The sequence below is a fragment of the Megalops cyprinoides genome, chromosome 4, assembly GCF_013368585.1.
Source record: "Megalops cyprinoides isolate fMegCyp1 chromosome 4, fMegCyp1.pri, whole genome shotgun sequence".
Classification (NCBI taxonomy): domain Eukaryota; kingdom Metazoa; phylum Chordata; class Actinopteri; order Elopiformes; family Megalopidae; genus Megalops; species Megalops cyprinoides.
The window spans coordinates 5,429,222-5,455,000 of NC_050586.1; the positions used below are offsets into that span (position 1 = coordinate 5,429,222).

General features: G+C 50.7%; 1 protein-coding gene across 3 annotated transcripts in view; it reads right to left on the reverse strand.

Annotated features, from left to right (window-relative positions):
- The window catches only part of dennd1a (DENN/MADD domain containing 1A), a 132,508-nt gene that overhangs the window by 32,543 nt on the left and 74,186 nt on the right, over nt 1-25,779 (reverse strand). For all 3 annotated transcript variants that reach the window (XM_036526613.1, XM_036526611.1, XM_036526614.1), the window contains exons 8-13: nt 25,214-25,267; nt 24,092-24,202; nt 20,645-20,745; nt 15,506-15,551; nt 13,012-13,113; nt 7,929-8,054 (exon numbers count right to left, since the gene is read on the reverse strand). In XM_036526613.1, the coding sequence (XP_036382506.1) occupies nt 7,929-8,054; nt 13,012-13,113; nt 15,506-15,551; nt 20,645-20,745; nt 24,092-24,202; nt 25,214-25,267 (540 nt within the window). The remainder of the gene's footprint in view (nt 1-7,928; nt 8,055-13,011; nt 13,114-15,505; nt 15,552-20,644; nt 20,746-24,091; nt 24,203-25,213; nt 25,268-25,779) is intronic.

Consider the following 25,779-nt stretch of genomic DNA (forward strand, 5'->3'; position numbering starts at 1 on the left):
TTAATCGCGCAAACCAATTAAGAAAGGGGCAAACAGCAGATAATGAAGCACAGAAACAAACCAAATCCAGATGAATAAACCCACTTCCGCTCCCCATATATTCTTGTAGGACACGGGGAAAAAAAAACAACAAATATTCAAGCTTCCTTCATTTACATATTCAAATCCTTTGAGGGATTCTGTAGTGAAATCTCCTGACAATTGCACACTTTCCTTTGTTCGTGTCTCTAAAACCCCTGAATCTTTTTTTGTGTGTGTTAATCCTTGATATTTCTGACAGAGTCAGATTTAGCTCTTAAGGTTTATGAGCCACACCGTATCTGCACAGGATTACAGATGACCAATCGACGGCCAATAACACCGAGGCCATTACAGCGTGAGGGCTGGCTGAGACACTGCGTGAGCACTGTACGTGTGTGTGTGTGTGTGTGTGTGAGTGCGCGCGCGTGTGTGTGTGTGTGTGTGCGTGCACGCACGTGTGTGTGTCTGTGTGTGTGTGTCAGGTACAGAGAGCTGATAACCTGCCAGAGAGAGACACAGGCCTCTCAACCTGGATTAATGTCCCAGACAGAGACGCTGTGCTGGGGGGGTTAAGGAGGCTGTGGGCATTTGGGGGGTTTTGTGGGGGGGGGGGGGGGTGCAGTGTTGAACACAGGCCCGTGCAGAGCGGGCGAAGGGGGCTGAGCAGAGAAAGGACTGGGGGGGACAATTAGGGAGGCAGGAGGCCATTCTGTGCCTCACCTGTCAGACGCCGTTCCCCGCCCACACGAGGAGCGGCCCCGAAGCACACGCGCCCCTGCCAGCACGGCAGGGATTCGGCCGCAAAAAAGAGGGGAAGAAAAAGAACCTTCCACTAACAAACCCAGCGCCCTGTCAGTCAAAACCCCCGCCATGTGGGATGACCCCTCCGCTGAAGCCGGGAGGACCATGCTGCCCGGCGCCCATTGCTTGGTGCCTGCCGTTTGGTGCTTGGCGCTCCGATAGCCTGCCGAACCGCTGCCGTTAAGATAACGCGGTGAAGCCAGGGAGCCAGGACCTGCGCTTCAGAATGGCTTTGTTTAATACTTATGCTTTATGCTACACTCATTCTGACACAATGCACTGCTGAAACCCCACAACGCGTGTTAGTCACACTTGTGAGGGCGGCAGTGTAGCATAGTAGTTAAGGAGCAGGACTCATTTACGAAAGGTTGCCGGTTCGATTCCCCACTGGGGAACTGCTGCTGTACCCTCGGGCAAGGTACTTAACCCGCAACCGCTTCATTAAATATCCAGCTGTATAAGACGAATAACGTTGTAAAAACCTGTAATCGATGCGAGTTCACTGTGGATAAGATAAGTCTACTAAATGCCAGTAATGTAATAATGCACTGCTGAAACCCCACAATGGACATTACTCAGAATCGTGACCTGCAGAATATCCACGTGGCCCACATTTATTCCACAGAGAGCATTAGCGCATCTCTCCACACCGCGCTCCTGCACAGACAGCACCGTCCTCCACCTGAAGCAGGTGTGTGTTTAATCAGCTCGCTCGGGGCAACAGCACCCACAGCACGGCAGAGCTGGATATTAGGCTGTCGGACGCGTGGAAACCGGGCCAGAGAGCGCGCGGAGACGATCGCTTCAGCGGTTTCAATTAGGGCAGGAGCCTTTCGAGAAGCGCTCGGTCTGCAAGAGGTTGATGGACTGTTTCACTCGGCGGATCCGCGGCTGAGTGGGTTTTTTTTTCCCCCCCGAAAAAAGGGAAACTTTTCGACTTCACATAAGCATCATGACAAAACAGTACGTTGAGCAGAAACCGCGCTCATCCAGTCGGTCGGATCTGATCTGCTTTTTAAACGCGGTGAGTGTAATTCGAGCCTGAGTTTACTGACGGTTGCACTAATCCATTTAATTTTCTTTTGAGGAGGGAGGGGGGAGAGTGCACATGAATGAGCGGGATTTTTAATCTGGCTCTAATGTTGATTATTTAAAGATGAGAGGAGTTATGAGTGTGGACAGATCGGCGTGCCATCGCCCTGCCCGAGAGCCGCGGACCTTCAGGGGAAACCGGGATTGGTGATGGGCCACATCCACAACATCGCTGCCTGTACTGCAGCTCACTCTCCAAATAACTAAACACTTCACAACTGCTTTTTTTGTACTGTGGAGGAATTTGAGCATGCACAATTATACACCATAAATATTTGAACACAAGTTAAAGCTTTGCAGGACGCATAACAGACATACACAAATGCGCAAGATTGGACACAACCCACACCCGCACCCGTACCCGCACCCACACGCACACGCACACACACCCACACCCACACACACCCACAATATTGGGCAAAAATCACGAACACACGCACACATGTCAACACACGCGCAGACACACACATACACACACGTGCACACACACACATACATACACGCACACACGCGCGCACAAACACCCACACACACACACACACGCACACGCACACAGACAGACACACACACACACACACACACAAACACACACACACACACACACACACACACATACACACACACACACACACACACATACACACACGCACTGTTTCTCCCTCTGGCAAGCCAGCGCTCAGCCTACCCCATTGTTCTCTATCAGTGTACAAGCCTCATTCGTGTAATTAGCTGTCAGCACAGGGCCGACAGCAGCTTAGCGCTGTCCGCTCAAATCACGCTAATGAAACGCAATCCGCTCAAATGTCCGGGACGCGTATCCGCGACAGCGCTGCGCAGGGAGGCAGGGCAGCGGCCGTACCGAGAGGCCTCCCCGTCTACCAACTCCGCGCTTAAATCCAGGGTCGTTAATCCCTTAATTCAGCACATTTTGACGGCCAATTAATGGCAGCGGTGAGTTGGGGGAGTCGCCGTGGCCTCCACGGGTGGGGACGCGGCTGAGCGAGGGGCTGATACCCTTCCCCGAGCCGGGCAAGGGCAAGGGGGCAAGGGGGCAAGGGTGTGGGTGTGGGCATGACCCGGTCAGAGCTCTGCTGAAGGACCCTCGACTCCCGCACCCCTCGCCCCCATCAATGCCCGCTCTGAATCCTACAACCACGGCAACCAAACTCATCCAGCCGCTGCCCCCTGGACCCACCCAGCCCACCGCTTACTTACAAAACCATAACCCAGCGCTGGGGAGAAAGTACCTCATAACGGCCTTTTTCCCCCCATAAGGAAGAAGCTCATTGGTCCTGCCTGGTAAACGGCTCTGGAGAGACGCACGCAATAGCAAGATGTACCTTCCTGTATCTGCACGGCCGTACTGCCTCTGCATGCAGGCCGCTGCTTCGGGCCGCCGCACCCGGTTTGCGGAGCGGAGCTGACGTCCACGGCCGTCTCCACGTCGCACGCTACCCCGCCCCACTCCCACCACGCGGGACGCTTTTACGCCTCTTTGGTTTTCCCGACATGGGCTTGGCGTGTTCGTTAATGCGCATCAGTACCGTCTCTCTCCCCCTGCTCCCCTCCCCGTCCCCCCAGAGGGCATCAAAAACAATCTGCAGCCGGCGTCTCGGGGCCCGCGCGGCCGCTGAACCGTGCTCAGATCCGCCGGCCCGGCTCCGCGCCGCCGCCCCAGGCTGTCCCCAACACTGACGGCCTCTTCATGTGTGAACACTTGTTCACTTCAATTAGGAACCGCCATCTGAATATTCAAATCAGATCCGTTAATGACATCTCCACGCGGCGCGCCCAGATCGAACCCAGGGTCACCTCCCTCTGAGAGGATCCTGCTTAACAGACATGAGGGAGGGGTGGGCCAGATGCACAGCCTCACCGCCACACATCCGATTTATAACGATTTATCTGGAATGTTTCCGGGTAAATAAAACAGAAACACCGAACAAGAAAACACGGCAGGCTTTAAAACTTAATCGTGGTGAGATGAAATAATGGTGGTTTTGTTTCAGCTCAAATGAGACTGTGTAATAAAATAAATAATACAACGAAAATCGTATTTGCGAATAGAACCAAGGTGTGAATCAAACTGTTGGAAAAGAGGTGTTTGCTATTCACAATAAAATGTGTTTGAGGGAAGCAGAAAGCGAACGTGTGATTGTACTCAATGAGCACACTGCAAATCTGAGAGCCCAGCTCAGTCACCTGGGATGACACTTGCCTGCACACACACACTCACTCACTCACTCACTCACTCACTCACTCACTCACTCACTCACTCACTCACTCACTCACTCACTCACTCACTCACTCACTCACTCACTCACTCACACACTCACACACTCACACACTCACACACTCACTCACTCACTCACTCACTCACTCACTCACTCACTCACTCACTCACTCATACAGGAGTCTGCAATACCCAGAGATGTTCATAAGCAAGCCACTGTGACTTTCTTAAATGGATCTGAGAGCGCGCTTGGCTGCAGCGGAGAGTGAGCGTGACGTGACATGACACACGTCATGACTTCATTACACGCTGTCACACGGCTCTGTGACGGCGTGTCTCTGACCGCCATCCGTCCGAGGAGACCGAGCCCTGCGCCCCCCCCCCCCCCCCGACCAGCTGATTATGCAGAGGTAGCCACGCGGTGTTGTAGTCGTTTAATTCACATTACGGGCAGCTGGACCACCTGGCCGCACATCAAACGCTAAACGGCGTGCGGTCCCAAAAGGCTGCAGATTAGATCATTACTGTACAAATCGGAGCCGGAGCCGGGGCCGGGGCCGGGGCGGGGGCCTGCGCTGGCCGAGCCGCAGACAGGAGGTGGGACAGACGGGGGTGGGGGAGAGGAGGAGAGAGGAGGAGAGGAGTCGGCCTTATTACTTGGCCGGAGCCCTCTCCGCGCACCTTGCCTGGCCATTGCTGAGGTGTACCTCGGCATCCAGGCCTGGCACAGCTCACTCCGCTGAGACAGGCCTTACACCGGCATCACGGGGAGGACGGTAACCACTATTACTGATGGTGGCAGGAATGACCATGGTGGGGGACGTCACCATCGGAATGACTGTGGCAGGGGAGTGTCCGCTAAACCAGGGCGGGGCCTGCTTTCACTGAGGGCTCAGTATCAGTGTAGCCACACTCGTGTCAGAGAGGTGACAGAGTGAGATGGTGGTCCATCTGTGACACCATCAGAGTCCGGTGTTATCTCAACAGTTCTCCAAATAACTGATACAGGTCATTATACACTGCAAAAAGCCCCCGAAGTCAGCTGAACTTCATGATGAGCTCCCTCTCTGTAATATCAAGCAGTCCTCCGCACTGGGGTATGGGAAACAGATCCGCAGGCATTGCACTGAGACTGAATCCCTGATGAATCGATCTGAGTTATGTAAAGCGGTTGGACACAGTTTCCCTGCACATCTCTGAGAGGCTGCTGTAGCCGCGTATCTGAGTCCACTGTGCTAGCGGGGGTGTGCAGAGACCATGCGTGGAATAGGCAATGAGGATGGGCAGTCAGCTCCGTAACCCGAGAGCGATTAAAATGCAGATAGTGACAGGTCTCAGGCAGGTGCACCGTACCTTTAAATACTCCCCGGCCGTGTGAGGGGGTCAGTGGCAGGGGTGACCTGCCCGGCAGGGGTACGGAGTGCCAACACGAGGTTACCGCATGCGTACAGGTGCGTGCAACTTTGCATAAGTGGACATCTTTGTGCATGTGTGTGTGCATGTGAGCGTGTGTGTGTATGGAGTGTGTGTGTGTGTGTGTGTGTGTGTGTATCTCAGGGCTTGCTCGTGTGTACCAGAGCAGCACTGAGACGCCCTGGACGGAGGCATGCCTGCCCCCTCAACCCCCCCACCCCTCCCCCCCCTTCTCCACATCGCCCCGCTCCGCGGATTCCTTCTGGGTCAAAACTAATTGGTGCGGCAGCATTGAGACTTCAGTCAGATAATGACCACAAGCACTCTGCCCGTTGGCGCATGAACGCTCCTCGTCCTGTCCTGAGTCAGGAACAGGCTCCTCCGCCGAGTGCTCCTCTCTCTCTCCCTCTCTCCCTCTCTCTCTCTCCCTCTCTCTCCCTCTCTCTCCCTCTCTCTCCCTCTCTCTCCCTCTCTCTCTGAACCGAGCCACACAGCAACGGGAGGAAGAGAACCGGAGAGGAGGGAAAAGAGGGCAATGGAGAGAGAAGAACAGTTAACAGGCACACATAAGGGGAGGAGGGAGAGAGAGACAAAGGGGAGGACAGGGGGAGAGAGAAGAAGAAAGAAGGAGAAAAGAAGGAAAGAGAAGGAGAAACGGAGGGAGAGGACGAGAGAAGGGGACAGGGAGAGAGGAAATTATCAGGACAGGAGGAGAAAAGGGAGGCAAGAGAAAGAGAGGCTATAGTGAGCGTAGGGAGGAGGTGATTTAGACAGGAAAGGAAAAAGGACAGAGGAAGGAGACAGGAGATTAGGAGGACAAGAGGGTGAGAGAGGAAGGCGTCGGGAAAGAGGAAAGAGAAGGAGAAACAGAGATGGGAACGAGAACGAGAGAGAGGGACGAGGAGAGAGGAGGCTATGAGCGCAGGAGGATGAGAGAGGAGAGCATTCAAAAAGAAAAGAAACTGCAGGAGATACAGACATAGGAGAGAATGAGAGCGGGACAGGGAGAGAGGGAGGGAGGGAGGGAGGGAGGAAAGAGGAGATTATGAAGACAGGAGAAGAGGCGAGAGGGAGAGAAGCTATAGAGACCAGAGAGAGAAGGAGGTGACGGAGGCAGGAGAGGGAAGGGGAGAGAGGGGCGATGTCTGAGAGGGATGGGGGCATTGACTAGATTGCTGCTGAAGGGTTTGTTGCTCACTACCTCTGTGCTCATATGCAAATAAACGTATGCTTAAGTGGTTGTAAGGTATATGTGACAAGGTGAATTGGGGAATATTAATGTCTATTTTACATACTCTCTGAGCTTCTCTTTTTATCTCCCCACTCACTGATTGGTCACAGGGTGGCTGCACTAATGCAAAAATCTGCATAATATAGGCTGTATCCCACAAAGCGTTTAGACATAAAGGTGAATCCACAGAATGTCACAACACAGGCTACCATACCCATGGTTTGAAAGTGCTGATGTGAATTACCTGAATTATTTTTCTTTATTTCTTTTTTTCTTACTCTGTTTCTTTCTTTCCCTATTTTTTAATTTTCTACATTTTCTACATTGTTCCAAAAACAAAAATCAAAAAATACAAATGCAAGCCTAACTTATTTTTCTTTTAAAAAGCATAATCACAACACCAAAAACAACAAAACAAAGAATGATTGTGTCAAATATTTTTCTCCCTAAAGTTGTCCTGTGACAGGGAGCTCCTCAGAGTGAGGTGACAGATTGGGAGTGTGAATGCAGGTCCCCATATGCAGTGTGGGACCAGCTGGGCTATTGTTGCCACACGTGTACCCCCCCGGCTCCGGCTTCCTGGTGCCGCCTAACGCCCCCGCCCAATTCCCCCCCATTCCCCCCCCGTGTGTCAGGGTCACAAGGATCTCCATCTCTAATACCATTATACATGTTCTGTCCACCTCTGCCTACCCACAATGCCCCACGCTGTGATTGACATCTTTATTGGATTTATTTGCAGTGCCCCCACCCCAGCCCCCCACTCCCCCCCACCACCTGTAAAATATGTAAATCTGAAGGAGAGGAGATTTTTAAAAGCAGGCCCGACAAGCCAGACGCGACACGGATCAGACTTTGACAACATATGGCGGGAAGACCGCAATAATTAACAGCTCTCCTTTCACACGCGAAATATGAGAACCTATAGCGGCCCGGCCGCCGGCTCTCAGCGTTAAACAGATACAGCGACGTCGCTGTTTACTCCGCTTACTTGTTGCCTGCTAATTCACCTGGAGACGAGAGTGACAGTTTCTCCCCTCTGCCTTCTCGTTCATTCCCTCAGGCTGGAATATTCACAACCCTCCATCCCTACGTCCCCCGCCCCCCGTCCCCCCGTCCCCCCCATCCCTCTCTCACCGGCTCGATCTTCAGCGCGTTCCGGTAGCTTCCGAACAGCGCGGCCTGCGCTTTGAGGAAGGCCCTGGCCACGCCGTCGCCCGTGGTGGTGGAGACCTTCTTCAGCCTGTTCTTCAGAGAGGACACCTGCGTAAACACACACACACACGCGTTAATTACAGCAGTTACCCAGGTTTCAGGTGCTGCATCTCTGCCTCACTCACAGTAGCTCCCTGCTTTTTCCCTGGCTGCATTCTGAGATGCTGAAGCACAGCTGCTGTTTCACTCTTTTACAGGAGCACTACTAAAATTCTCAAATTAAAATGCCAGTGGAAGGTTGTTCCTTTAGGCTAAAACAGGTTCAAAGGGCAGTGGCACATAGAGGAGGAGGAGGAGGAGGAGCTGGTGGAGGCACAACCTCATGTGCAACAGCCTCACGCACAATATTCCCTTCAGCACAACATCTCTCAACATTTCAACATTTGATGATAAACTTTTCCCACCCCAAGCTGATCCATGTCGTGTTTCCAGTTCCAACGCAGTGGGGAGTCCCCGCCCCCCCACTATCAACAGTATTTGACCCGAGCGGGCCATACAGAGGAATCAACATAACATTTGCTGAAGCCTCCATTATAAGGAAATCTGAACATGGATCACAAAATTATTTCTAAATATTCCTAACTGCTGTCATTTATGAGCTAAAACATAAATATAACCATCCTAGAAAGGATCAAGCAAAATTAGAGAAGAGAAAACAGAAATGCCAGGCCGAGGTTCTGGATGCGTTCACAGTTTAACCGCAGCTTCAACAGCTCGGCGCACAAGTTAACTTTGAAATATGTCATTACGGAACCACTCAGCTTCGAGATGCTGCAGTGTATTTGGGAAAAAAACTTAAGGTTGGGATTATTTGAGTCTAATCAGCCCCAAAAAGAACCAAGCATGACGGGGGGGGGATGAGAGGGAGGGAGGGAGGGAGGGAGCAGCCCCCCATCTTCCTGCCGTACTGGCCTGCTGTTGCCCCCCCCCCACTCTGGCCTCTGACTCCGTGACCTCCTGCCCCTTTGCTCTCTCTCAGCATTCTGGGAGCCTGTCGACCTCGCCGTCCCTCCGCACCCGGACGATGGGACCCGAGAAGCCGATGGGCTGACAAACGGGACCGCCCCGCCCCGTCTCCCCTCACACGGCATTAAATCACAGCACCCCTCCGAATCTGTGTCATTAAACACACACACACACACACACACACACACACACACACACACACACACACACACACACGCACACACACACACACAGGAAAGTAAACAACGGCGTTATTCTACATGAATACACTCTCTATAGCGAATCATTTCATTTGATACCGTGACCACGCGAGCATAAGGGCTGAAATAATGCTCTGCTTTTTTGTTTTTTTCCGTTTCCTGTTCGGCTGTTTTTCTCCCTCTCCTCCTTCATTATAACGTGTCACGTCCTGTTAGCAGAATCTGCTCAGAAGCTAACCCACAAAATGAAACAAACAAGCAGCAAAAAAAAAAATAAAACACACACACACATCTGGCCATTCAGGGCAATTCCAGAGGTGCACTGAGGCAAATAAATGTACAAAACAACTGTAATATTAAAAAAAAAAAAAAAAAGTTTGTTTCACCCTTGTCTCAAGTTTTACAAAGAATATAAAAAAGGAGCATTTGCACCTGTTATTAAAAGGGCAAGGACACATTCGCCTGAGCAGAGCATGTTGTGTGAAGCAGATTTGCCTGTGATGGTAACAGGGTGCCTCCTCTGTCTCTGATATGCATTTGATGGGAGGCCCTGGAGGCGGGTGCTGATGTGTGAACGGACACATGCTGCGACTCAGAGTGAATTAAGTGACCTGGAGTGGTGTGATGCGGAGCAGGGGTGTGTGTGTGTGTGTGTGTGTGTGTGTGCGTGCGTGCGTGCGTGCGTGCGTGCGTGTGCATGCGTGTGTGCATGCTTGTGTGTATGTGTGTATATGTGTGTGTGTGTGTCTGTGCATGTGAGTATGTCTGTGTATGTGCATGCACCTTCTTGTGTGTTTGTGTGTGTATGTACCTTCATGTGCTTGTGACTGTGTATGTGTTTGTGCATGTGTGCGTGTGTGCATGTCTATGCGTGTGTGTGTGTGCGTGTCTTTGTGGGGGACAGGCAGGGGTGTGCCAACACATTCAAAAAACTGGGTTTCTCTTACGGGGGCCGCAGGAAACGGGGGAGGCGGCGAGAAAACTGGGTTTCTCTTACGGGGGCCGCAGGAAACGGGGGAGGCGGCGAGAGCTGAAATCTTCTCTCGGCAACTTTACACCGAGAGGCCTCTGAAGTGTCAACATCGCAGCTCGCCGCAAAAACACCCCCTTTATCTGTCCCATATGTGGTCCTACCGGGCTGCCAGACTGCTGCCGCGGCAACAGACCAGGCCTGCTCCTCGGCCAAACTCGGGTCCACATGTTCACACAGCGCGGAGGATACGGACCTCTTTCACAGCTCCGAAATGACACCAGGGCACAGGGCTTGTCTGTGTTTGAAACACGTCCTGGTACTTCCTGACCAAGGCTGCCATATCAGCAGGCCCGGCGCTATGGGGGTGTTTAGGGACCCCAGACGGTCCTCAGCGCACCCCCAGTTGTCTCCTTATATCGCGATGCCTACGTATTTATGACTTTTTGTGCACCCCCCCCAGATTGCAGTTGCACCCCTTTGTATTTTCTCCTGGTACAGAGCCTGCATATCGGTATTGCTGCGCTCGAGAGGTCGAGGGCAAGCTCTGCCATCAGAAAGCAAGGCTTTTACAGTCCCGCCTGCTTCTGAACATAACTTCCTGCCCCTGCGAGCAGGAACGCACCTTAACACACCTCTCCCTGCCACTAAAACTGAAGTGGTAGGAGGAGGAGGGGTGGGGGGGGGGGGGGGTTACGAACGAGAGAAATTAAAACAAATAAACCCAAGATTAAGTTATAAAAATAAACAGAAAGTGAATAATGAGAGGAAGGAAGTCTCTTAAAGGTTTATGACATTCCTGAGAGCGGAGACTTCGGGCTTTATGGGTGAAGTGGCTTCTGATGTTATACAGTGATCCAGAGATTCCTGCTTTAATTACAGCTAAGTCCCATAAAAGGAACACAACACCTGACTGTTGACAAAGCAAACCCCAACCCAGATTCTTGTTAGTGGTTCCATGTTGCCTATAAAACGTCTGGTGACACAAGCCTTTAACTGTTTTGACCAGGCCTACCCGAGCCCGACATAAACTGCCTCTGTTCTGATGCAGAACGCAGACGCCCCGACACAGAAGCCTGGACATAAACACCACTGTTCAACCTCTGGGTCGGCGGTGTCTCTCGCGGTTGGTCTCCCGGCGAAGAGATGGTCAATGTCACCCGGTAACACGCTCTAGCTATGACATGATCGGCCTACAAAAACTTAGCCGAGTAGGTTAACCCACCCCACAAGATGGGAACAAATACGAGACAGGAGGGCATATTGTAATCAAGCTTTGATCAATTTACAGTGATTTCTGGACAGGTTCTCGTTACGTTTTGAGAAGTCATTCCATGCACTCTCCTGTCCAGAGGCTTCTGCTCTGCCGCAGGGTGTAGTCATTGGTGTGGAGGCAGACTCACTCAGGGTGTAGGTGTTGGGTAGCTCTATGTGCAGGTACGCAGCCAAATGCCCACTCGGCTGGGCTTTTTTGCTACAGACCATCAAAAGACAACCTTTTTACTATGCTTCTCATTCCCGAAAAATACAATAACTTGACATTATTTACGGCTGGAGCTAAGAAAAGCTGGTATTTGAGAAGCGGGAGGGAAGGGGGGGGGGTACTCGGGCCCTTGAGACACGGTCGGACAAATGTCGCCCTCTCGCAGGCTCACCTGTGAGCGTGAGGAGGAGCGGAGTGGGTGGGGGGGGGGGGGGGGCAGAGGTGGGTGCGGACACTTGATCACAGAAATAATTAGACTTCAAACGGCCAGGAGGAACACACAGCATCTTATTAAAGGTAACATTTAAGAGCCCCCCGTCCCACAGTCCTGGGAGCACGGGCACCCTTTTCAGCGCTCACAAAGGGAGCCAATCCACTCCAATCAGCCTCTCGATTTACTCACTGCTCGCCGCCAGTCACTGGCGCTGGCGACTTCAAAGGCCCCCCCACCCCCCCTGGCTCTCTGTTACCCCCTCACAATGAGGGAGCATGAATATACCACACAACCTGTTTTAGTTAACAAAATCGAACGCACACACGCACACACACACACTCACAATAAAAACTGCGTGACATCTTCTTTCCGCGTTCTCAATTTTCTGATAGGCCGGTGGGTTTTTTTTTTTTCCCGGTTTTGTTTGGTTTGGGGGCCTGCGCGTGGTATTGATCAAAGGGCAGAGCAGGTTGCTCGGGCTCCCACACACTTAGCACCTTTTCACGTGCTTTGATCTGGTAATTAAGAGGCTACTTGAGGAGCAGGTGGCGGGAATATGCGTGGTGAGGGCGCACGGCGCGTCTCAGGGCCACCTCCAAACCCGCCGAGGACGCCACCGCAAGGACGCTGCCCCGACGACGACGACGCTGTGTCGAGCACTGAGCGCGGAGACGGAGACCGACAGGGGAGAGGATGCCGGGTCGCACGGCCTCTCCGCAGGTAAAGTAACTCCGAAAGAGAAAAGTCTAAATGACAGTAGGGATCATTGGGGGAGGTTGGGGGGGGGTAATAATTTGGCTGAGATGAAAGTGGTAATGGACTTTAAAGGGAGCCTGTTGCAGGCCCGTTGACTGTTGAGTGCCGCAGCCACCAGAAAACAAGCCGTGCAATTTGGGTCCGTCGGGGAGGGGAGGGGGAGGGGGAGAGTCACGCAGCCGGGAGGATGGTCAGAATGGCGGGAAAATGGCGAAGCACTTTGGCCATTATGAGCCGAATGAAAGGCTCTTGGGTTTTTTTTTTTTTTTGCCTCCCGGACTGAAGAGGGAGGGAGAGGTGGGCGCCCATGCAGAGGTGGGGGCCTGGGCAAGGAGGTAGCTCGGTGGGGGGTGGGGGGCGGGGAGGACGGTGGGGGGGGGTCGGGGGGGGTCGAGGGAGCGGAGGTTCATACTCACCACATCATTAGGAAGACTTTGAAGATCATCAAACGGCGTCTCCAGCGTGTTGGTGTCCACGTTAAGCATCACCACGTCCTCCAGCGCCATGCCTTTCACCTTCTGAGCAAGGAGAAAGAGAGAGAGGGAGAGAAAGAACACCACACAGCCCGGGTCACTGATGTTTCCTGAGGGCCCTCAAAACTTTCCCTAAAAGGCCTTCTTCACATGGGAAGCTGGGGGTTGGGGAGGTTAATACAGAACAATGCTGAACCCACTGAGGTACCACACCACTCCGGGTACTCGGCCCGCTCACCGTTATAAGCTTCCGGCACTATCTGCCTGAGGTCTGGCGTGTCACTGAGTGTCATTAGCTGTGAGAAATTAACAGCCTTTGTGTGGAATTGTTGTGGAATAAATGCTTCTTTCCAGCGTCTATCCCAGCACAGAAAAAATGAATCGGGTTTGGAGCGGGGTGAGGACAGGAGGTGACGGGCAGGGCAAAAACAAGGCGAGGAACAGAGTGATGAACAGGGCGAGAAATGGGGTGACGAACAGGGCGGGGAGTAGAGTGATGAACAGGGCGAGAAATGGGGTGACGAACAGGGCGGGGAGTAGAGTGATGAACAGGGCGAGAAATGGGGTGACGAACAGGGCGGGGAGTAGAGTGATGAACAGGGAGAGGCCGCACAGTGGGGGCCAGCAGCAGCAGCAGCAGGAGGAGCAGGAGGAGGAGGTGGGCCTGGTGCCCGGTATCACTCCTAATGAAGCTATGGAGATTTACGATCTGAGGAGGCTATTCCACACAGACAGACCAGGCCCGAAGAGACGCGACCTCCGACCTCTCAGCCCGCTCCCCCCTGCTGGGCACGTGCTCCCTCCCTTCCCCCGATGTGACCTGGGTGAGCGCGTCCGCCCGGGCCTCCAACCCCCCCACCGCACCCTCTACCTGTACAGCAGGTGAGTGCGGGCCATTAACGTGGCCCCTCGGGTGTGACGTACCGCGAGAGCTCCTGGGAGAGGCGCCGCATTTCCCTCAGGGTCCCATCACGGAACGGGGGTTTTAAAACTCCCATAAATCACTTTTACGTGGCCTAATATCGTGGCCGGCCGGCGCGAAAGAGAGAATTCACTCGCTGGCAAAAATAAAAAACGTTATGCTTCCTATCAGGATGGATTATTCGCACCGAGCCAACAGGAGAAATACAGGCCGCATTCTCAGGAGCTTTGGCGGCCGCCGGACGGATTACAGCGCGCGTGAAAATGTTTCATTTCAGAGAGGTGACATAAGGCTGCACTGCCGCCAGACTCCGCAGCTCTGAGGCCAGACCTCCAGCAGAGCACCCTCCCAACACCAGCCCATTTCCCCCAGCACCGGCAGGCCTAACAGGGGGGACCCGGGCCTGAGTCAGCCCTTTCCTGGAAGTCCTTTGGTGTGTACAGGTTTACAACCGCAATACATGGCCTGTCCATTTCTTAACCCCCCCCACCAAAAAAAAAAGAAATCCCCTGGAGATCAATGAGTCAATGTGATTCTGATTAAGACTTGCATGTCGGGAGCTCTCTCCTCGGAGGACGCCGAGGGCACAGCCGAAACGTGATCCGAGCCCGGCCCTTTGAAGTGGGCTTTATGGAGGAACGAAAGGGGGATGCGCAGGGCGGTGACAAACGAGGTGATGAGAGGAAGACAGGAGGAGAGGAGGAGAGTGGGAGAGGTGGGCATCACCGACAGCCACTGGACTTCCAGCCGGAAACCCACCCCCCCCCCCCCCCTTCATAAATCACCGCCATGACCTTTGACCTCCGAACAGGAGATTATCTCTGGACCAGGGAGCCTTTCTGTCACATCAGATCTAAACTGAGCAACAGCAGATGCACTCCTCTCTAGTATTTTGCCACGAAATGGTGAAAACAAAGCAACAACATAACAAAATAAGCATATTTACCCTAGTAAAATACCGTACGCGCTTGTTAGACTGCACAGACTGTGGAATGTACTGCACACGGTGTCTGTGTATTTCACACTGACAGTGCTGTCTGTGTTAAAGGACAGGCAGGAGATGAGAACCGCGGAGGCGCAACGTGCAGCGCTCCAACCCCGCGGTCAGGGCTGTTTGTCTGGGCCGCGCCAGAATCAAAGCACAACCTAAAAGCCTCTGTTTTGGGCAAATTTCAGCTCTGACTCTTTAAGAGGAAATGCAAACTTCTGGGGAAGGAGTAATTGTCTCGCCTTTAGAACAGATAAAAGCCGGCCGGGGGAGAGCGAGGGAGCGGGGCGAGCCAGTGTGAAACTTTGTGCATTAGGAGTCATCCGAGGCCTGCTCTTAGTGCAAAACACAGCACTCTGGAGGCAGAGATCGAAGACTAGCACTTCCAGCCTCTCAGGAACAGGGAGCAGGGACCCACTCCTCAACACTGATAGGAACATAAGACACTGACACATTCATTAGCAAGAGGAGTCTGAAAGGGGCAATTACATATATGTGTTTTATATATTCTGTGTACATAGACTCACCTCCATTAGGCTGGAATGCACTCCGATGAGGTAGGGCATAGGGGCACTGTAACACAGAGAGGCAGAGAAATCACACTTCTGGAAATAACACACACACACACACACACACACACAATATACACACACACACACACCTACACGCAAGTCTATGGCAGACTAGGAAATGTACCATAAGAGGAACACACCTGCCATAAATACATACCCATCAGAGAGAGACACAGCAATAGGTGCTTGGTGCAGACAAACAGACAGGTATGTGTTATAGACAGCCTGTCCAAACAGCGCAGAACACAGTGAACCAGGAACTGGACGTTATGGTTGACATTTTAAAAGCGGCCTGGCAGAGGGTCAACCCCAAACACAGGACAGTGTCACCTCAGAAACTCAGAAAAACATCACACCATCAACACACCTTTAACCTCTCTGCCCAGCCAAAGCAGGACCAGGATAGTGTTACCTATTAAAAACTCATCAGTGGTGTGTGTGTGTGTGTGTGTCACTATACACGTGTGTATGTGTGTGCATGTACATACGTGTGTTTATGTGTGTGTGTGTGTGTCTATACAAGTGTGTATATGTTTGTGCATGTACATACGTGTGCGTGTGTGTATGTACATACGTGTGTGTGTGTGTGTGTGTGTGTGCTCGTGCACATACACATGTGCATGTTGCATGGAGGAACTGGGCCTGACAGCCATTGCTGAGCTGCTTCTGTGTACCTGTATACCTGTGTACCTTGGACGTCAGCTACCTCTGGCTGACCCTCGCTAGCCTTCACAGACACACAAAGCCTCTGACTAAAGTCTGAGAATCAGTGCAGTTCACTGACACAAAGTACTGACCCTCAGTGGAACTCAGTGACAGACAGACGTTCTTATTGAAGCCTGAATCTTACCAGCCTTCACCAACAAAAGCCTTCAGTTAACATCAAAACCCTTTCATACCAATAATTCATAGAGTCCACATGAAGGGTAGAAACAAATTCCTGACGCACATCAGTCTGAGCTGATGCAGTCTTGTGCACTGAGAGGAAGCCTCCATCTTGCAAGCCGTGGAATGGCCCAGACTGCTACGCAACACAGCCCTACTTTCACTCCTCTGAGGTACAACAGCACAGGTGAAGCAGGACTGCCGCTGAGCTCCGCAGGGCTGGCCCTGTCTGCTCCCCACCGGCCCGACTCGGGACACACGTCCGCACGGGCCTGCTTCAGCGACTGGGTCAGGAGAAACGGGCCTGGCGAAGAGGAGAAAGAGGACGCGCGGGCCTGTCACCCTTCCTGCAGGCCTCAGGTAGCACACAGCCCGCTGCTGTGACGTGCCCTCGTTTCGGTCCCCTGGAGCTAACGTGACATTCAATTCAAATGCCACAGATGGATAAAAAAAAAAAAAAACAACATGGAGAAAAATGGATCAAAGGGGGTGAGGCACGCTGTTTAAAAAGGATATAGGAAAAAAATAAATAATTGATTAGAGGCTTGCGTGTACGTGCGTTTGTATTTATCCACTTATTTATCTGTAAGGAACTCACAGCAGCGTGAAGATAATGAAGCCTCCGAAAGCTGGTCTAAGCCAGGCTCCATCCCTGCATATCGGAGTGAGGCCCGCTGACCATTTTTCAAAGCCAAATGCGGGAGTCAAATTAGAACACAACCCCGCGTTCCTGGGTAGCTCCTTAACAAATCACCCAGGCGATCTCACCGGCTACACGGCATTCGCTCTTTCCCCAGCAGATAGGGGAGGTACCAGTGCAAAGGGTTTGGGGCAAAAAAAAAAGAAATAATTGGATTGCTGTCCCCCTCCCCCCTGCTTTGGACACCCCTAATTAACACCGAGCCAGTCAAGGAGCCTGGAGATAAAATCTGTTGTTTGGACAAAAATGACCAGAAACATATTGTCTCGTTTATATAAATGCATGCAAATAGCTGCTAGTAGCTTTCTATAATATAATGAAGCCCAGGAAAAAACCTGGCAAAGTCATTCATTCATAAAATCACAATGTGTGACTATCACTCTAATTAAAGACCATGTCGGCCTCAATTAATCCACTGCTTTTCCTTCTTTCTTTTAATTCTTAATTAGAGTATCTATGGTAATTACCGGTTTCATGGGAGGGATTTTTACAGTATTAGCTGGCCCGCACAGCAGGCTATGCGTGGCCTATATGAGCCTGCAAAGTGAACTCGAAGGTGAACGAGGCGGGGAGGTAGTGGGGGGGAGCGAAAAATGTAATCATGTTGTATTTTAATGCAATCCACAAAATTTCCTTTTCATTTTTTTTTTTCCTCCCCATCCACCCCTCCCCGCAGTCACCTCCACCCCTCCGAGGTGTTTCCTTGTCCACACCTGCTCTCAAAACAGCCAGCCCGGCTCGCTGGCCGTTATGAACCACACATAATCACCCGGTTCCACCACAGATCCCGGCGCCGCTCGATCGGGGCCAGCCCGGGAGCCCGTCCGCTTGCGGGTCCAGTGTTCAGGGGGCCCGGCGAGCACCTGAGAGGGCTCCTGGCAGCCCCGGCTCCAAGTGTTAATTACACATGCAAAGCCTATTATACCCAGAGATGACACCTGCCGGCAGGGAAAATGAAGCCAGAGCTCCTGGTGCCGGCACACAGTAAATCGAAGGCTCATTGAGGTTGGAGATAATAGTTTTCTGATTGCATTTTCATGTAGCCCCCCCTCCAGCACCCCCGCCCCCCCCCACGCCACCACCATGCCACCACCGCGCCACCCCAGATCGGGGGTGTACTTAACATTTAAATCCTCCATGGGGGGAAGCAACCTCCTTCAAATTTAAATGTTTCTGGCTCCCGGCACTCCACTTAAAGGGCCGGACCTCCCCGCCGGCAGGCAACGAGGCGACCGGCGCGGGCTGCTATCGGGAGGCGGCAGAGAGCACGGCTCGAACCGCAGGCTCTGGCGGGAAACCAGCACCAGCACCAGCACCAGCGTGCCTACGTGCCCGTCCTGATGTTTCACGCCCACAGACGCCCAACATTTTTAAGTGGGATTTACAGAATCACGACAGGGAATAGATAAAGAAATCACTTTAAAACTAACATAATGAATATAATACCGGGAACTGCAGGAAAGTAATGAATTACGGCTAAAAAACCATACAGCTACACTCGCTTACATTTACGTAATTCAGAGATTTATTTGTTTATGCCTACATGTTAATTATATTAGTTTAGTATCAGGAAAAATGAATGTATTGTGAAAATTATACAATGTCACATCACTTGAAATGCTCTGACATACTAAATAACCTTTTACCACTACTACAGAAGGCAAACGTTTCAACTACATTCACAGACATTAAGGTCCCTCGAAAGTCCCCTTATTAATTACTCAGTAATTATTATCTGTTACTCATTACCGAACTCTTAAGAGGATATTAAGGACCCAAGAGTTTTATCCCTGCGATTCTGTCACAACAGTGGTTTGTCATTACAAGTCTCCATTCAAACCAGGGAAATCACTCTGAATCGGGCTTTCGGTGGGAGGGCGTTTAACGAATGCTTTCAAATGGTCTCTTCACAACTTATAAACTGTAAACACACTCCTGGTAAACCGTGCATTAAGGACCGATTAAAGGTTAATTAACTATGCTCGGAGTGCGGTGTCATTTAAACATTTCATTTAACGTTACAATATCCCTGGCTCCTCCAAGGTCACGGCACACTGAAGACGGATCGTTTCAATAAAGGTCACGCCTTCAAAGTGCCATTAACGGGAGCGTGGAGCTTGTAAAGCGTCTCTCTGGACTGCTCACGAGACGGGCCACTGTGTTAGACCGCAGTGTGTGAGAGGACATCCCCTCGGGAGAACAGAGAACAGTGCTCTGGATGTGCGCACGTGCAAACAAGCCGGCGTTGCGAGGTGGAACGGCCACCGGAGACCAGACTGCTGCTCTGAGGATGGGCCTCTAAAGCCAAAACAAACAGGCCGGTCTCACAGTACAGGGAAGCACATTACATTACATTACACTATCATCATTTAGCAGACACTATTACTCAGGGCGACTTACACAGGTTACAATTTTATCCATTTATACAGCTGGATATTTACTGAGGTAGTAAGTACCTTGCCCAAGGTTACAATAGCAGCGTCTCAGTGAGAAATGAAACCAGAAAGCTTCCGGTTATGAACCCTGCTCCTTATCCTGATGCCACACTGCTGCCCACATACCCACAACTCAGCACATACTCACAACTCACACAATTCATTTTTACAGCTAGGCAAAACAGTATATTCAGCTGGTCATAACAACAATCATTTTCAACAATATACCGGGGAAGCCATGTTAATTGCAGGGAGCATGACATTGGTGATGATCTAGCCAATCCTTATCAAATGAAATATTACTGAGTGTAAATGATAGTGAGAAATAATCGACTTTGTTTGTCGATCATACACAAAAGCATATGACAGTTCCAGCTTCTGAAAGTATTTTTTAAACATCTTTACAAAAGATGTGAACTGACTGAATAAAAACATTATCCATGAACTGATAAGCAAACTCCAAAGCTAGATCCTCCAATGGGAATTGAGGGGAATACATTCTGATTGGATTTGCTAGCTTTAGGAATAGCAAAACAAAGGTAAGCCATATTTCATCTGGCATATTATCTGTTCAGTATGAGATGGACAGTACCCCAGTTCAACATGGGCAATACCAAATGTACAATGTGACATATGAAACATAAAAACCCCCCAGCTGTCTCTAAACAAAGAGTTGGATCCACATCAACAAAACGTAAAAAGCGACATGCAAAAAAAACCATAAGGAGTCACCAATATTAGAAGCACTGCATGACCAGGTTTCACTGGTTGGCCAGACAAGGTAGCTGGTAGATCTAACGAATGGTTTAATGCACTCGACAGGTCTACCAGCTAGCTTGGCCAACCACTGAAACCTGGTCATGCAGTGCTTCTAATATTGTTGACTCCTTAAAGTTTTTTTTGCTTGTGTTGCACTCTACCCCACTTGTAAGTCACTTTGGATAAAAGCGTCTGCCAAATGAATGAATGTAATTGTGGAGGAAGGTAGAGCAGACAAACAGACAAAAGCTGCTGACAGACAGCCACGGGTGAACAGGAGTTAACAGCAGGGAGGTGTGTGTACAGAGTACTCACCAGCAGTAGTCAATAAGATGCTGAGGGAGGACAGGAATGTAAACATGTTGCCAATACATCGGGTACAACATGGCCGCCGAGCCGTGAATGCAGGCAGTTAACTGGAAAAACAGCAGAGCCATGACACCTCGGTTAGACATGACACACCGCAGAATCTCACAGAATGAATCACTTTTTTTTTTTTAAGTATTCCTTCAGAGTGAAACATAAAATGAACCCTTTCTGCGCTGGGTGTCCGGGAGAGAGACGCGTTCAGAGTGAGTCACGTCGCCAGACGCAGCGCGTAACGAGGGCCACAGGTTCGAGGAAAACGATCCGATCAGCCCCGCGCTTGGCGGGGTTCCTCGGGATATCACTCTGTGTACATTCTACCCTCCAGTCTTTCATCTTCATAAATATTCAAACGGTTTTCACAGTTCATTCTAAACCCATAAACATGACTAGATTCGAGGGTTGGGGGGGGGGGTGCAATTATTCACGGAAGGAAGGATTCTTACAATCACAATCAGTGTAATCATTTGGTAAAGAAAATAAAAATAAAACAATAATAATAATAATCTCCACATCATATAATCCTACTTTACATTAAATATGTATCGGTAATAAGTAACTCAACTCTTTGTAACTCAATTAACATACTGTAGCCAAAATGTCATCTTCCGAAGTGTTTTTTTTTTATAGAGCATTTCATATTGTTGTGAGAGCAGCAGGCTGGCTGCGCTGCCGCTCCTCAGTCCGGTGCCTTGCTCCTGATTGGCCGAGAGGGCCGCAGCGGAGCGGGGCGGAGCTCGCGGGGCCGTGTTAGCACCTCGGCGTGCGACCAGGGGACTGCCCGCCTCATGGCGGCCCGGTTCGATTAGCGCCGCCCGCTCCGAGGCCAAGCTGTTTCTAATGAGAAGGATCTGACGCGGGGCTGGCAGGGGCGGCGGGGGGCTGTGACACTCGAAAATGAGCCGGCGCCCCCGCGCGCGAGAGTTTTTCGCGCGGGTCACTGTCACCGTGACTCAGAGGCTCGGAGACGTGACTGGCGGGTCGGGGGGGAAGGTGGTGGAACCTGCGAGAAAAATCGCCCAGGAGGGATGCGGCCCGGCTTGATGGGCGCGCCCTGCTGGGGAGGTCCAGCAGAACTTTCCCTGCTTCCTGTTCTGGAGCCAGCGCTGACCGCAGGATGAAGAACACATCAACCTCATCCCCTCAGTTCGCTTCCTTGGCTCTTGAGGATGTGGTGCCTTTTTTCAAATGTGTCAGTGACACGCTTTTTGTGGTGGTGAGGGTCTGGGGCCAGTAAAAAGCCTTGCCTCAGAAACCAAACTGAATCAGCAGGTGACTGCATTCACTATCACAAGGGCTCTGCTATAATTATTTTTGAATCACTGCAGAAGCCTTTCTTTCATATAATAGAGTGTGCCAGCACTGGTCACAACCTGACTCAACCTCGGTGCTTTGCTCCAAGGGACAAAGGCCGCACCACATGGATACCCTAGCAATGATGACGATCATGAACACAGTGGAGTGAATGTGTCAAGGGTTCAGCAGTGCCTTAATAACACACACGTCTGTATTATAATGCAATCTGTGTAGAGAGATCAGTCCTTTCATATAGTTCTATCTATCAACTGATTGTTTCCCTCAAAAAATCAAAGTGATCTTCTCCTTCCTTTAAAAAAAATACAAAAGATCTTCTCCTTTGTTCAAAAAATTCAGTGATCTTGTCCTCTCTGAAAAAAAAAAACAAAATCAAAGTGACTGTCTCCTTTTTGCAAGGAATATGTGGGTGATCTGTTCTGAGTCACTCAAAATTCACCACTCGCTGGAGGTTTGGGAGAACGCTGTGAAAATGTGTTTTAATGTGGTGAAAAAGGCTCCACATCCAGAGGCTCAACCTCCGTCTTCCAGCTGGACCTCGGAGGAAACCAACTTCCAGGCCATGTCAAAGCAGGAGATCACAGAGGAATTCCAAGGATGACTCAAATGCGTTTTTTAATTTTCACACGGCCACAAAGATAGCCGTGTCTGGTCACCTCTGATCTACGCATTAATCAGGGAAGGCTCGAAATGAAGGACCTGATGCAAGGCCTGGGTAAGGGGGCGAGCAGGCCTCCAGCTTCTCATGAGACACTCTTTGCGGGCAGGGCCCGGGTGCATCGGTGACCAGGCGGGACAGGGCTGGGCGCTGGGACTCCGTAACCCCAAGAATGGCACCTGAGTTGGTAACACATGGCCGAATACGGCAGGCTTTCCTCAAAACAGGTGAGAGTAAGTGAACGCAACCATACACTCACTCACACTCATATGATGTTTGAGGGCATCTTTTATGAGAAGAAAAAAAAAAGAAAAAATGATGAACCGATGTGGGATGCGGTCCTCCTTGTGATCGTTACGTCCCCGATGCGGTGGTGAGTTCCTCTAAAGTGCACGGTGGCCCAGATTCTCGTCAAAAACCTTTTCAGTTCTCACACTGAAGGCCCTTCATCTACTGTGAGGAGTTCAATATAGGAAGGCGACCTCCCCACCACTGCCCCCCCCCCCACCCCCCCTCCGTCCCCCCCACCACTTTCAGCTTACCCCCTCGGACAAAAAACTCAGACTCTCAAGTGTTTCGGAGTCAGGACGGCGCGTTTGAAAGAACGGCCCCCGAAGCGCGCTCCACTTACGGTTCTACTCAGAGAGCACAAATCAATACACATTAACAGGTTAAAAGAAACCGGGGGGCTTTTTAGTTTGATGCACCGCATCTCGATAATATCGACAGGGATTCTGCCATTATATTTCTCATAGAGAGAGACCTTGAGATGCGCCTTCCTTGCACTGAAAGAGAGAGGCAGGCAGCACTTTCTAACCCACACTTTAATCTCAGGGACTTGAGTAACATTCTTGCCTCCATCTGGATTTTAAAAAAAACCTACAGCTCTTTGAGGAGGGTGGATAAATATACTGTATATTCCCCCTCTAAAATGATGTGGAAAACAAAAAAAATTTTTTGAGATGTGGAGAGGAAATACAGCGTTGTTCAAACAAAAAAAAATGAATGCACCGGCTACCCTTTTGGACCGGATGTTCTGGATGACTAATGACACATTTAAGGAAGCAGAGCGTTTACTTGTCAAGGACATAAAAAGGAGTTCATTTTGGGTGACCCACAAGGAGTGGAGTTCATATTTAAACCTCTTGCGTGTGTGACTAAAGAGAACCTGCGTCCATCATGATTTTTTTTTTTTTTGCAAAAGGACATGGTCCTCAAACAAGAGCTGAGCATCACAGTGCTCACAACCAACCATCCAATCAGAAGATGTGGATCAGTCTACTGATCGTCAATCACCCAGTCAGAAGCTGTGACCCCGGGGCACTGATCATCAGACACCAAATCAGGTCCCTGAGACAAGCCTGCGACCAGGTTCTCTGTGACACAAAGACAGGGATGAGAGAAGGACAGGAGGCTCTACTTACAGTGCTTAATTTGCTACAGCAGATGATGATGCGACGTTCATAAAGCATACTAGCATACAGATGGAGCATGTTATTGACATCTACTGCTACAAAATACTCTGTTAGGTTTCTCTGCAAAGAGACAAAGAGAAAAAGAAAGACAGGAGTCAGTTGTGAATGCAGCGAGGACGCGTATGACCAGTAAAATGTAAACGCGCTTTCACAATGCAGGAGATCTTTGACAGGTAAAATAAAGACCTTTTCACAAGAGCAAAAAAAAGCAACAAGGTCACAAAATGACAGATTGCTATGCCAGTGCATTATGTGTGTTTTCATTTAAATTCTAACATCTGCTCTAAGAAGTTGCCAAGTAGGGAGGAGCAAGTGGTGCAGGTACTATCAGAGAAAACAGCGCCCCCTACGGTGGAACAAGAGTACACCATTCCCTCTGAGGTCAAGAACATAAGGCTTCTCTTTCCTGTTGTAAGACGCTGCTACATCACGAGGCCTGAGATAAACTACCGTACATGATGTGTGCTTTTGTGCGTGCGCGCGTGTGTGTGTGTCTGTACGTGTGTTACTGATAACTGCAGTTCAAAGAAGCTTTTTTTCCTTTCATGTCAGGAACACACAGTCAGTGAAGAGAGGAAGGTGAAGAGCACCTCTCTCTCTCTCTGGAAGTAGCCCTGCTCCCAGCGCATGAGAGATTTATGGCGAGTGCACCCTTCAGCCGAGACCGACACACGTGTGCCGCACCGCTCCGCCAGGCAGCCGCCAGTTTAATGGTGCTGCCGGGGATTCGATATAAAGAGGCGGTTATTGATTCTGCTGACTTCTTACATTTCTCCTTGTAGCATCAACAGAATGAAAGCCAAATTATGAAAGCAATTTCCCCTATTTTAGGCAGACAAGCCTGTGTGCAAAGTCAGGAGAGGGCAAGGCCTCCCCATTCAGCCATTCAGACAGCCTCCTCTGATGCTCTGAGGGGCTTGCGTGCGTGCGTGTGTGTGTGTGTGTGTGTGTGTGTGTGTGTGTGTGTGTGTGTGTGTGTGTGTGCATGTGTGTGAGCGTATGTGTGCGCGCATCTACACAACTCTCTAACTTTTAATCAATACCCCACAGCAGAGTGAAGAAGGAACTCACGTTCTCAGGTATGCTGGGCAGTTCTCGTAAGTCAGGCACAGTGAAATAGGAATGCTAAGGAGAGAAAGAACAAGAATGTCAGTCAAGCTCGCTCAGCCACACAGAAAACAGCACACCTGCAGCATGTTTACCTTGGCCACCTTTACCAGTAAGAGGCACCTGGAGTGAACCACCATCAACGACAGAGCCAGGCATTGGGAGAACTGCTGCTGTACCTTTGGCCAAGGTACTTAACCCACTTGCCTCAGTGAACATCCAGCTGTGTCAGTGGATAACATGTATAAGCTGTAACCTACGTAAGTTGCTCTGGATAAGAACGGCAACGTAGCATGGTGGTAAGGAGTATGTCTCATAACTAAAAAGTTGCTGGTTTAATTCCCTGCTGGAGCACTGCTGCTGTACCCTTGGGCAAGGTACTTAACCCACAATTGCCTCAGTAAAATATCCAGCCGTATAAAAGGATAACATGTAACCTGTAAATGTAACCTGTTATGTAAGTGGATCTGGGTAAGAGGGTCTGCTAAATGACAATAATACAATGTAATGGAATAGGAGAGACGCCGTAG